The sequence below is a fragment of the Microtus ochrogaster genome, unplaced genomic scaffold, assembly GCF_000317375.1.
Source record: "Microtus ochrogaster isolate Prairie Vole_2 unplaced genomic scaffold, MicOch1.0 UNK1, whole genome shotgun sequence".
NCBI lineage: Eukaryota > Metazoa > Chordata > Mammalia > Rodentia > Cricetidae > Microtus > Microtus ochrogaster.
Genome location: NW_004949099.1, coordinates 22,426,613 through 22,439,180, shown reverse-complemented (window position 1 = coordinate 22,439,180; position 12,568 = coordinate 22,426,613). Strand labels below are relative to the sequence as shown.

The window sequence follows — 12,568 nt, the reverse complement described above, 5'->3', positions numbered from 1 at the left end:
AGGGACTTGCTACTGCGAATCAAGCAGTTGAGGGAAAGTGGATCCCATCAAGGTGAAGGACCCACTAATCCAGCCATTCTCATTCCCAGAGAGAACTCAACAGCAGTCAATAGAACATGACTCATGTGCACATGTGATGGCTCAGACAAACAGTAGACTTTGCCACCAGCACGGGTGAGTAACTTATTGCCACAAATCTCTGTGCATAATAAGGAACTTCAAAGTGTATGCTGGGTCAAGTAGGGATTGGAGGGCAGAATGAAGGGCCCCTGAAGTAGGTTATGCAAGGCACAGGGTTCCAGGCTGGAAGAATGAGCAGAGGCCAAAGTCTAACACGTGCTGTGTTGGCTATGTCAAATGTCCTAGCCCAGGTCACATCTATCCTCAGGAAGAAACACCCTTTTCTGATGCAAGAAGAGATGAGACTTCAATAGTACAAGTTTTCAATTTAAATGTAAGGCCAAGAGTACGTCAGGTCAAATATAGACATGGGAAAATCTTCTATTACATGGATTAATCTGAATAAAGTTTGGATCAAAATGTGCATGTGTATATATGCTCACAGATGCATACATCCAAAGAAAGTCTTATTCAGGGAGCTCGCAGCAAAAGAAAAACTCAGGCAGAATAAAATTATAAAAATAGTTAAAGGGCTCAGAACTCAGGAGGCAGAGTCCGGAGGATCATCAGAGGGCTGAGGCCAGCTAGTCTACACAGTGATTTCCAGGCCAGCCTAGGATTCATGGAGACATACATACATCTCATGACCACACAAAGAACTCTTAAAACAAAAGGAATCATTTTAACTGGCATTTCTAGTCCAGCATGGTAGCCTAGCTGTGCCTGTTATCCTACTACGAAAGAAGCTGAGGCAGAAGACCGGTCTGAAGCCAGGAGGTCAGGGTCAGCCTGACCAACATAACAAAAGCCTATCTAAAAAAGAAAGAAAAACGAAAGAAAAAGCTACATATATGTAAAAATTGTTATATACATATAATAATTATATTAAAATTCCTTAAAATAGACTCTTTGGGGTTGGAGAGAGAAGAAAGTTTACAACTTTTACAGGCGACCCAGGTGTAGCACTCACAAAAGGTGGCTCCTAAGGGCCTTAACTCCATTTCAAAAGGATGAAAAAGTAAGTAAATCTTTTTTTAAAAGTCTCTTTAAGGACAGTGCAAAAATTAATATTGTTTAAATATTTTTAATAATACATTATTTAAGAATTTGTGTCATACTTAACTAACAAAAAAATCCATTTATTCATCTCTGACTAACTAATCTGGCCTGAATCTCTTCCCCATTAGTCATTTGCTTTCATTGATCTTTCAGTTAACAGTAGTCAGAGTCAACAGAAAGGTAAAAGGTTTACTGCTTCTAAATAGCACTGTGTCTCAACATTCTCTGCCCGTTTAATGATGAGAACATCTATATTCCTGAGCAGAGACTAGACAGACTTCAGCCATTCATCTGACACACATTATGGATGGCATGCCTATTCCATTTTCAAACGCATCTTATAATTTGAAACTATAGTTCCAAAGACAGAATAATCAGAGTATGAGAAAAATGGTCTCTGCCTCATGAGACCACGTCTCTGCACCTCCTGGGGACCTGGTCCTCAGAACTGGGGTGCAGCACTATCTGCCCTCCTACCTGGATGGTGGTGTTGCCTCCTTCCAAAAGCGCAATGGCCAGGAGAATGCTCTCATGGAACACTCGGTCACTGGACGCGTTCATTATGAGGTCGATGACCAGATTGGAGGCTCCCTCCTTGTCGAGGTGACACTGAACCTCAGCCAGGCTCATCTCACCCCTGCTCGTGGAGCTGGATCCAGGCCCTCCCCCTGGAAAGACAGAACATTGCTCTTACTAAGGACACGGGGAACAATTGGCATTTTTGCATATTCACTAATCACCGACCTGGAAGCTGTAAAGGAAGCTCCAAATAGTCACATTATTTCCTTTAACCCTCTCAGCAAGCTGATTATTACAGAGAGGTGCAGGCGCTTGTCTTTGGACTTGCAAGTGGCAAAGATGGTGCTGAATTCAGGCAGATGAGATGAAGGAAAATGGTACATTTTCATCGAGTGACCCAAAGCCATTCAGCCAAGATGGTCTCTTAAAATACAGTGACTTGGGGTGTAATTATTAAGAGTCAAATCAAAAGGAAACCTCTCTTAGACTCCTAGAAAAGCATCCCCTACCACAATCCCCACCAGCCCTCGTTCAAACAAACTAATCCTTTCACACTGAGCATTCTTGCAACAAGTGCTAAGGCAGTGCTAGCTATGAAGGCAAGAACTGGAGACAGTGGGGGTGTGGTGTGCTGTGAACAAAATGAACGCAGTGCCCCATCTCCACAGCTCTTTAGACAAGATGAATACACTGGAGAGGAAAGGGTTTATGTCACTCAGTGGAATGGTTTCTGGTCATTTTTGGAAAGTTCGTATTTAAGAACGTGCCTTCAATTCTTATTAGCAATAACCGAAACAATAAAACAGAAGAGTGGTCTGAGTGAGTAATTTCAGAATGCAAAAGTCATCAGTTTCCCTACATAGGTCAACACAATTGCCGCTCTCACATCAGCCCCAATATCTGTGAAACATCGGCCATAACTATTTAAGGCAGCCCGCACTGATGCATCTCCATCGCGATGCCTCCCGATTTCCTCATGTATCTGTTAAACAACACACATCAGAAAATAAAGAGAAACAGTTTTGAGCTGTTGCATGAGGAATGTTTCTGAGAGAATCATGGTATATTTGGAGTTTGAAAAGCTGAATTTCATCTCCGAGATGGCCAAGAACTACACTTTCACTGAAGCCTGCAAAGCTCTATGAACCAGGCAGACAAACGTCAAGTTTTCATCAAGTAGGAAAGCCAAACACCCTCTCTAGAAGCTGCTAGAATGAGTATATTCAATACTAGGATTATAAAATAAAATTTAGATGTGTTTTATTTTGTGTGCATGAATAATTTGCCTGCATGTACTGAGGCACACCACACGAGTGACCTGTGCTTTTAGATGTTTGAAGAGTACACTGGATCCCCTGCAACTGAAATTACAGATGGTTGTGATCCACCGTGAGTGTTGGGTCCTCTACAAGTGTAACAAGTGCTTTTAACTGCAGAGCCATCCCTTATGCCCAAACATTATGATTTTTATCTTTTGCATGGAAATTTCTAAGAATCTGAATGAAGCTGTCCCACAACCACAGCTCCAAGATTATGCCTCAACAACCTGCTTTTGTGTCTTGAACACTGGGCTACTGGTTCCACTAAAATACTAAACTAGGTAAAATTTGCCACGAAGCTCAAAATGTTTATAACTTTTACCTGCTGGTGTGCCTAAAATGACTTCTACCACCTTTAAAGATTTGTTTTTAAATGCTTTTACTTGTATTTTTAAAAAATTTTTGGTCAACTCCTATGAGTGCATGAACACAATTTCCACCAACTTTAAAGATTTATTTTTAAATGCTTTTACTTATATTTTTAAAAATTTTTTTGGTCAACTCCTATGAACACAATTTTATATATTTTTGAAACAAGTTTCCACTCCCTTGTTAAAGTGTGCTAAAAATAGTAACCGTCATGTAAATGGATAACTTGAAGAGTCTTTGGACAAGCCCTCACGGCATTCAGTAGGCACAATAAAGGCTAACTTTCATCACTCTGGCTGCCAGTAGCCTCTTCCCTTAATGAGTAAATACAGCTGCTCACAAGCACAGGACAAGGGACAGTGAAATCTAGTTCACCGCACCATCCTAGTATCCCAAGAGTGTCACTGCATGGAAAAGGGGAGACAAAAGATGTAGCAAAACATACATGCAGGGATGTAGGGAAATACTGTCTTATAGGGAAAGTTGTTCATGCAGCAAACTGATGGTTGGCCAAAGATAAAAGAAGGTGCAAAACAAAAACAAAAATAAAACAAAACAAAACCAAAACAAAATAAACCCTGCTAATACAAATACATCTAAGTTTCAAGTTGTCAGGCAAAAGCAGACAGCTACATGTGACATGCTCAATTCATACATGATGCTCATTAGCACAGCACATAGCCTACCTCCTCCCCCAGGCTTGCTGGGTCCTCCTGGTGACAGTGGGCCATTGCCAAAGCTCGTGAGGCTCTCTCTTCTTCCTGAAGGTCTGATGTTTCCATAGTAACGGTTGACCAAAATTTGTCTGAGTGCCTCACCCTTAATTCAAACAGGATAATGAAATCAGATCACAGATTTAAAGCATAATTGAGCGACTAATATTTAAATTGAAAAAAAAACACACACCTATAACTGACCCAGTTTTACTCAGTGGGGGAAAACAATGAATAAAAATCATTTTAAAAACTTTGAAGTCAACTTCAACTATTTTCTTAGGGAAGATGAGAGGCTTTATTTTTATTTTGAAAAACTGGTGGCAATCTAGACTACTAAATTTTGAAGTAGCCTCTCACAAGGATAAAGATAAAGACAGAACAGTAATTCTGAAGGGCAACTAATAACAACAACAACAAAAATTGAAAGCCCTTTGGGTTAAGCTGATAAAATTTGGACAAACTGCAAATTTTACAGGTCAGCTTCCACAAAACAGTATAAAAATGTTACTCAAGGCGCAGGGTTTATCCCAAAGACCTGGAGAAGAGGAAAACCGTTTTCAGGGCTGGCCTTAAACTCACTACAGAGCTGAGAATTATCTTGAATTCTGGGTTCTTCTGTCTCTACTTGCCATGTGCTGGGATTACAGATGTGCGGCATTATGCCTGGCCAAGAAAATAGTAAGATATTATAGTAAGAGTTTAAGTTAATATGGTAGTTGACAGCAAGTCTTTCTTACAAAGATGGCGGATGGGGATAAATGGTGAAGACAAAACAACACTAGAGGAAATAGGTGGCCATTCCTAACCTGTGGGTCTCGACCCCTTTGGGAGACTGTCAAACAACCTTTTCACAGGGATAACGGTAGACCACCAGCAAACACAGATGATTTACATTACAATTCATTACAGCAGCAAAATTACAGTTATGAAGGAGCAACGAAAATAATTCTATGGTTGGGGTCACCGTAACATGAGGAACTGTATTAAAGGGTCACAGCCTTGGGAAGATCAGGAAACACTGGACAAGTGGGAGATTTCAAAAACGCTGATCACAAATCGGCAATATGGATAAAACAACACCCAGATTTACTTAAATATAACACAGGAGAAAAGAGAAAAATGGGGAAGAGATAAAAGAGGTAAGGACGAACGGGAGCTGAGAGCTGAAGCTGAGATATAGACAAAAACTACCCAAGCTCTTCCAGCTCCTTTAGTACGCATGTCAAGTTTACCTAATAAAAAGCTTTAAAAATATAAACAGCAATGGAATCCTGGAGAGTGGACATAATCATTTTTTTTTTTTTTTTTTTTTACAACTCCAACAGAAGCAATAGGATTCGTTTCATAGCATCGGGGTGCTTGAACGAGTCACACAGGAGTAGAGTTTATTCTCAGCTCACGCCTTTCCCATCCCAGTCCTCAGGGAGTCCTGGACCACCAATTCATCTCTTTCTCAGGACAGCAAGAGAGAGCTAAGTGGGAAGTCTAGCAGAGGGAGGTGCTGAGAGCTAGCAGGTCTCTAAAATAGCGTCAAGAGTTCTGAGGAGACCTGGAACTGAAGCATGAGTCAGTATAATTTCAAGTGATTTGTTAAGAAGTGCTGAGAATAGGCCTGGAGACTTTAGGGAGGGGTGTTTGAGAAACGACCAAGCAGGGAGGGAACAGACCGAGAGGGTGGTGTCCTCGGGAAAGCAGGCAGCCAGGGTGAAAGGGAAAAGGCAGAAAGCCTGGATCCTGCCAAATGTCAAGGTCTACCAAGCAGCAGAGGTACACTGCCCCGTTCATCTCCTTTGTTAATTGATGCTGGTAGCCTGAGCCCAGAGGGGCACAAGTGGATGAAGTAAACCGACAAGAGAAGGTGCTGAAAGCTTGCTACTTATTTTGAAATGAAATTGCAGGAAATGGGGGGAAAACAAAAACAAAACCCGAAACCTCCCTTCTCCAGATTCCTCTCCCAAATGGAGAGCATTTCCAAGGGTCAACTTATGAGACCCATTTCCTACCTGGACCGACAGAAAACTCATGATGCCAAGACTGTGTCCAGCGAGGAAGTCCCTTGCAATATTTAAAGTATTTTTGAAATAAAATGCTTGCCAGGGAGAAAAAGTTTAAGTATGAGGTTTCTTCACAGCTCAGAAAGCCCCGGTTTGCCATAAAGACACAGCTTGACAGGCGCTCTATCCCATGGGCTTGGACAAGCACATCAGCATTCTCCAAAGCGGTCCCTAGGAAACCGGGGACTTAAAAAGCTGACTTCAGGAGATTGCAAATGTGAAAGAAACATTCATGAAGAACCACTAAGAAAGAAATGGGAAAGGCGGGTGACCTCTGTGTTGAATGAGAGCTTACAATCTCCATTTTTAAAATAGCCGGATTCTAGTCTACGTATTCTACTTAGAGTAAGAACAGGGTCTGCGTAAGTAAGGTAGGTCTCTAGTAAAGGTTCGGAAACCCCTAACTAGATTCCCCTCACAGCTGTAAAGAGACCCAAGACCAGTCACCGTGTTTTCAGACCATCTGTGTCACCATCAAGAGAGAAGAGTCAGGAAGACAGCAGAGCTGGGTGGTCAAACCAAAAGATGAGTGATGGGAGCCAGTCAGCAAGTATGCACGTCTGAGCCTTTACACAACAATTCTACTTTGGACTAGAGGGACCCGGCTTTCACCTCTTCGTGGTTGTTCTCTTCGCAACTCTTGGTTTTGAAGGGAAACGGCAAGACTGGGGTCTGTGTGCGACTAAGCAGGCAGGAGGTAAAGAAGAAGGGAACATGTGGGCTCTGCACAGGAAGTCCGTGTTGATGCAGCCCGGATGCCCAAGTGATACAGAGGGACTGCACATTTGCATTCTGCCTCTCCTCAACAGAAAAACCCTAGCAGTTTCCATAGCAACAGATGCATCAAATGGTACATTTCCCCCCACCGGAGAATATCATGGAATGTGATCATTATTGGGGGAGGGTGTAGAACACACCCCACCCACGAGCTTTCCCCGTTCTTATTATAAGGTCTGTGGTACATATTCATCTCACCGTCAGTGTGTGTGTGTGCATGTAGATGTGCACACACAGAGAAATTTAAATATATAGAAAGAACAGAACAAATAGGAATTGTTTTGGCTTATTCTTAAATAATAAAGTTGCTTTGTTTTTTTTTTTCTGTAAAAAATAAAGACGGGGTTTTAGATAAAAAGGAACTGGGAGAAGACATGAATAAGCATTATTAAAAGTTATGCAAATCTCTAGTGTTTTCCTGTGCCAGTGGTTTAATTTAAGACAAGTTAAAATCTTCAGAAAAAAGCCTTCCTAATCATCTTGATATAAATTACTCCACATCACTAAGTTGTTCACCATGTACCAGGATAATGGCATCTGAGTGCAAGGGAGCAAACAGCGACTTCCCCAGTATTGTCACTTCAGCTTTGACACTGAGCTGTGGGGGTACACTTTCCTCCCCGCTCCTCATTGCAGTTTTTGCATCTAGAGCAAGTAAACAAATACCCAGTGTTTGTCTTCAGGTAAGAAACTTCACACATAATAAGTATTACCTAAGACTGAGAAAAATGAAAAGTCAAAGAAAGTTTCATTTGTAGTAAGTGTCAGGTTCAAATAATGACAGCTCGCATATATCAGTCCTGAGCTCAGAGTTCCCCTCTATCAGAGAAGTGGCCAACGAAGTGTGTGGGAACACAGCTACGTGCTGAACAAGGGACCCAAGAGTCAATACATCACTTGCAAAGGAGATGGAGGTGGCCGGGTTCCCATGTTCCAGGCACCTAAAGAGCTTGTCTTTTAGGCAAGGTCACCCCTTAGACTTGAGTACGTCACTTCTTAGTACTTAAGCCTGCATCTGAATTTAAAAACACCTCCCTTTGCCTAACCTTTCTGTCTATACAATCACTTAAGCGTTTCAAACTACAACATGAAACTGCCTTAAACACCTGAGACACGGGGCTTCATGCTTCCTGTGTGCAGCTCAGCTCCTGTCCTAAGCGATGGAGACTAGTATCGTTCCCATTTCACAGTGGAAGAAACCAAGACACAGGAACATGAACTAACTTACAAATCACACATACAGTACCTAGCAAAAGAGGGCTGTATCTGTTTCTAATATCATTTTTGTTTTGTTTTATTATGCTGAGTCCCTTGAGAAGCTTCAGGCATTTAGGGTGGCTGGGTAGTTTTGCTGGCTAACTTCTAAAATATAGGGTAATTCTTCACTAGCTGCCAAAACCCGGGAAGGATGCAAATGTAAGCAACCCTAGCCAGTGAGCTGCAGGGGATATAGGCTGTTAAGGGGCATCGTGTCCAAGTCTGGCCCAAATGCAAATGTCCTTGCAACTATCCCTTAGCTAGAGAAGTCATAAAACTCATTTCTCTACCAAGGCAAGAAAATGGAGCAAAATCTGAGAACAGTGGGAGAAGGCAGGGGCTGCGGTGTATGAACAGAACAAAGGTGCTCAGGCTACCCATTTATGTCAGGAATAAATTTTCCATGATACAAAAGACCACAATCCTATGACAGTCTTCACAAAGACTGCTTATTTTGTAACCATGCGACTCTGGGAAATATGTTAAACCTCCGAGTCTCAACTCTCTGACCTGTGCTATGAGGAAGAGGGCCTTGCCACTGGGTCAGCATACTTTGTTAAAGAGTGAGACATGGAAATACATGGGAGTCTTAGCACACTCCTGAATAAGTTCTCAGAACAGAGATACACAGCTGTCTTCCAGAAATGGGGGCTGTGAAAACCAGTGCTGGTCCGCATATCCATGCGTATATACATCTTATAGAAAATTCCTTGGCAGTACATAGCCAGCACTGTAAGAAAGTACCAATCCTTGGTCTTAGGTGGCATTCCTCTTCTAGGAATCTATTGAAAGATACACATTTGTTTCCTTCTCAGAGGATAAAAAGTGACACACTCCTTCCTAATTTGGGGAGCTTCGTGTGACTGCTAGTGTTCAAAGACTTACTTATTGCTGTCCCACCAAAGGCTGACATGTAACATTAAATAAGGAAAGCAAACTACAAAGGCTGCGCCTCTGAAACAATCCAATGCTGAGAATGTGCCTGTGTTTGTTGGGACACGTGCTCTCCCACAGGTTAAGACCCTGACCGACCAGAAAAGGAGGAAGTTAGCACTCTCACGGCTGAGTAGCTGGGCAGTGTAACTACACTCTGCTGGCAGCCTGCTTTTGTGTTTATTGTAAGCCAGCCATAAGGCTCACCAGTCACTGCAGAAGCACAAAGCTGCCCCATCAACCTGTACAGAGAGAGGAAGGTGTGTAATGCTTCCTTGGTTATTATTTGGAGCTTGGTTGTGCACAGTTCTGTTCAGGTAGATAATAGTGCTGCCAGCCAGTTTCACCTCTGTGCAAGGGGATGATTGGTCCTAAGCAATTCACGTTTGAACAATATTAACACCAACAGAAGCTGTCTTTAAATCATACTTGTGTGGTTGAGGGGGGAGTTACAGTCATTGGCTCCCAACACACGAGACTCAAGACTACATACCCTTTTATGGTCTTCCAGTTGCCTCAGGGGTGGACTTGGTTCAAGCTCCTGCTAAGCATGCAGAAATTCCATTTTAAGTATGGCACTAAGGAAACACTACCATCTTCAGCATCAGTCACAAACAAAATACATTATGAGCTCAGATACAGTCAAGGTTACATAAAAGAACTATCTTATTTTGTGTTTTGTCCCCAAGCTATGAATACTTTAGATTCTTTTTAGCAGATGTCCCAACCCCTCACCCCATGACATTGTTTCAAATGAGCTTTTGGGCCAATATTGCCCTGTGCAAAGATTATGAATGGCAGTTCTATAGGATATGCTATTATATTAACCCAAAAGGGGCTATAAAACAAGACTCAACTGGGAAAGTCCTTATGATTCATACATGCAGCACTGAAGAGCACATGCATACGGACACACCGATACATACAGTAATCACAATGGGTCAGACACATTCATGAGACCAAAGCACTCCCTAACCCACCAGCACTTGAGTATTCTAATCAAACTGCTAGTGAAGAGCTCTGATTAGAATACAACAGGCTGATCGCTGGGAAACACCTGCACTGCATCTCAGGCCTTCTAGCATCTGTGTCTGATTTTTATCATTTCCGACAGACTTCTCTCTGATAAAGAACCTTCTATTTGAACTCGAACTCCTGTGATTTTGCAACAGTGTCCGAAAGGAACTTTTCCCACCCGGAAACATGCCGGCCCTAACAGTTTCTCTGACCTTACTCCTTAACTCCCTTGGATTAACTCGAGTCCTTCATTCAGCCAGTGGAGCTGGGAGCTGGGAAGGATGGGACAGGCACACTGCCTTAGGCAGCTTTCTTAGTAGCTTCTGGGAAAACTATAGACTCATGGATCTGAAGTCAATCCGTACAACAGAAAGATCTTAACATTTCAGGATTCCTCACATCCAGACTAGAAAGGATTAGGAGTGAAGACCCCTCAGGGGTTCATCCTCTCTCACCTGGAGCTTGCTCAGTCTAGTTCTACCAAGGGAGGACTTTCTTTCTACCCGACAACAGCCAACACAGCAAGGATTAGTCCCCAGACTGCTAGATCTTGTCCCCCCCTTCCCCCCCCATGCCCATCACTGGAGTGAACGGCTCATCATGACAATGCACACACTCAAATGGGAAAACTTAGAAGCACCCGTATTTGCTGGTACTGCAAATACAGGTGTGTAACACACCTCTGTGGAGCTCTCAGCTTCCGGGGCCTGTGGGAGCTAATTGGAAGTAAAACGAAGCATGTTAGTCATGTCATTTGCATGTTACAGACCACAGAGAAGTCTGCAGACCAACACTGAGGGACAAAACATGGAGAGATCACAGATCGGTGATTTTTGCTGAATCACCCATTGCATGGGGCTGGGCCATTGAAGGGAGACCAGCGGCCGGATGTTTAAAGTAAATGAGATGTGGTGGGGAAAAGGCTGACTGATATGAGATACAGGTTTAAAATTAGAAAAAGACTATCCCTGAGATGACTATAATTTCCACTGTCACCATGACTCGATTTGAAGTCACCAGGGAGACACACTTCTGGGTGTGTCTGTGAGGGCCTTTCCAGAGAAGTCTTATAAGGAGAGAAGATGTTCCCTGATTGCGAGTGGCACCATTGTACAAAGGGAGAAAGGAAGAAACTAACAAAGCCGGGCATTCATCTCCTCTGTGTCTGACCTGTGGAACAGTGACCAGTCACCTGGAGTATCTGCCACAGCTAGCTCCAATCTCACCAGTGTTCCTTCTGAGCCACGACGGTTGTAAACTGTGAGCCAAAATAGACCCTTTTCCACCTTGCGCTGCTCTAGTCAGGCACTGTGGTACAGCAATACGAAAGCTGAAAGAATCACTAGCCAGGAGGGAAGAGCTCCCATTTGTGAGTGTCTGGCTGGGCAATGCGATGAAAAGTTGTGCTCTGGATACTAATGGAGGCTTGGGTAAGCTCAGCAATGGGCCAAGGGGGTAGCCAGCAGCAGGGTTCCTCATTGCCACTCTGCAGGAACACATGCCTCCTCTGGATTGATGCTTCCTCCCATCTCTGCAATTCCTTGCTCCCTCCTGCAGTGGACGGCTCTGGCTGAGGCTTAGCAGGTGGAATCGACAAGCAGATGGGTTTCTGCGTTCTGAGCATGATTATTCTAACCTTATGGCTCCCTAGGAGTAGCACAGACAGGTTTCCTGGGCTTATTCCTGCTGTATCAGATAAACATCCCACACTCAACCTCAAAATTCCTACCTCGTAGAGGAAAGAGAGGAAGGTGCATCCAAGGAATACACACATGAACTCTCTCTGTCTCTCATACACACACACACACACATACACACACACACACACATACACACACACACACACAGAGAGAGAGAGAGAGAGAGAGAGAGAGAGAGAGAGAGAAGGGATAACTCAAAAGGGTGTGGCTAGGAAAATCTACCACTGCATATGAAGATAGTGCCACGTGTCTGGCCAAAGGACACGTGCAGAGAACAGTAAACTGATGTCAGACATAACCATCAGATCCTACGTGGGCTGCCCTGGACCCAAGTCATGCGCCAGCAGCATGGCTGAGCAGTGCAAGGTACACTTTGGAGCCATGGACTGAAGCCGAGGTTCACGCTGGAACCGTATGACCTTGGCCTCTGCTGTTGCTCTCCCACACTGCACGCTGTGCCCGGCTCCTTAGGCCAGAAGGTGGCTGGGAAGTGGCCAGCCAGTCTGGAAGATGGAAACTGTGAGACCTGGGGTGGGTGTGGGGCTTCAGTGTAGCTCAAGGCAACCACTTCAGTAACCGGATCACCACAGTAGAAAAAAATACCCTTAATAGAAAGCTCTTGTCGTGAAGTTTAAAAAATGGTCTTCTATTTTGTCAACTGATTAAATCCAAACTGTTTCAGCAAAGGTAGAGAGGCGCAGGTGGAGGACTGCTCAGTTAGGTCTAGA

The 12,568-nt window shown here is 43.5% G+C and overlaps 1 protein-coding gene across 11 annotated transcripts in view; it reads right to left on the bottom strand.

The window, feature by feature from the left end:
* Window positions 1-12,568, bottom strand: part of Itpr1 (inositol 1,4,5-trisphosphate receptor type 1) — a 341,711-nt gene that overhangs the window by 106,714 nt on the left and 222,429 nt on the right. For 4 of the 11 annotated variants that reach the window (XM_005364968.3, XM_005364970.3, XM_013352964.2 and 1 more), the window contains 4 exons: window positions 10,821-10,856; window positions 9,617-9,667; window positions 4,073-4,205; window positions 1,657-1,847 (listed from right to left, as the gene is read on the bottom strand). In XM_005364968.3, the coding sequence (XP_005365025.1) occupies window positions 1,657-1,847; window positions 4,073-4,205; window positions 9,617-9,667; window positions 10,821-10,856 (411 nt within the window). The remainder of the gene's footprint in view (window positions 1-1,656; window positions 1,848-4,072; window positions 4,206-9,616; window positions 9,668-10,820; window positions 10,857-12,568) is intronic. The other 7 variants (XM_026788263.1, XM_026788264.1, XM_026788265.1 and 4 more) reach the window with 2 other exon arrangements.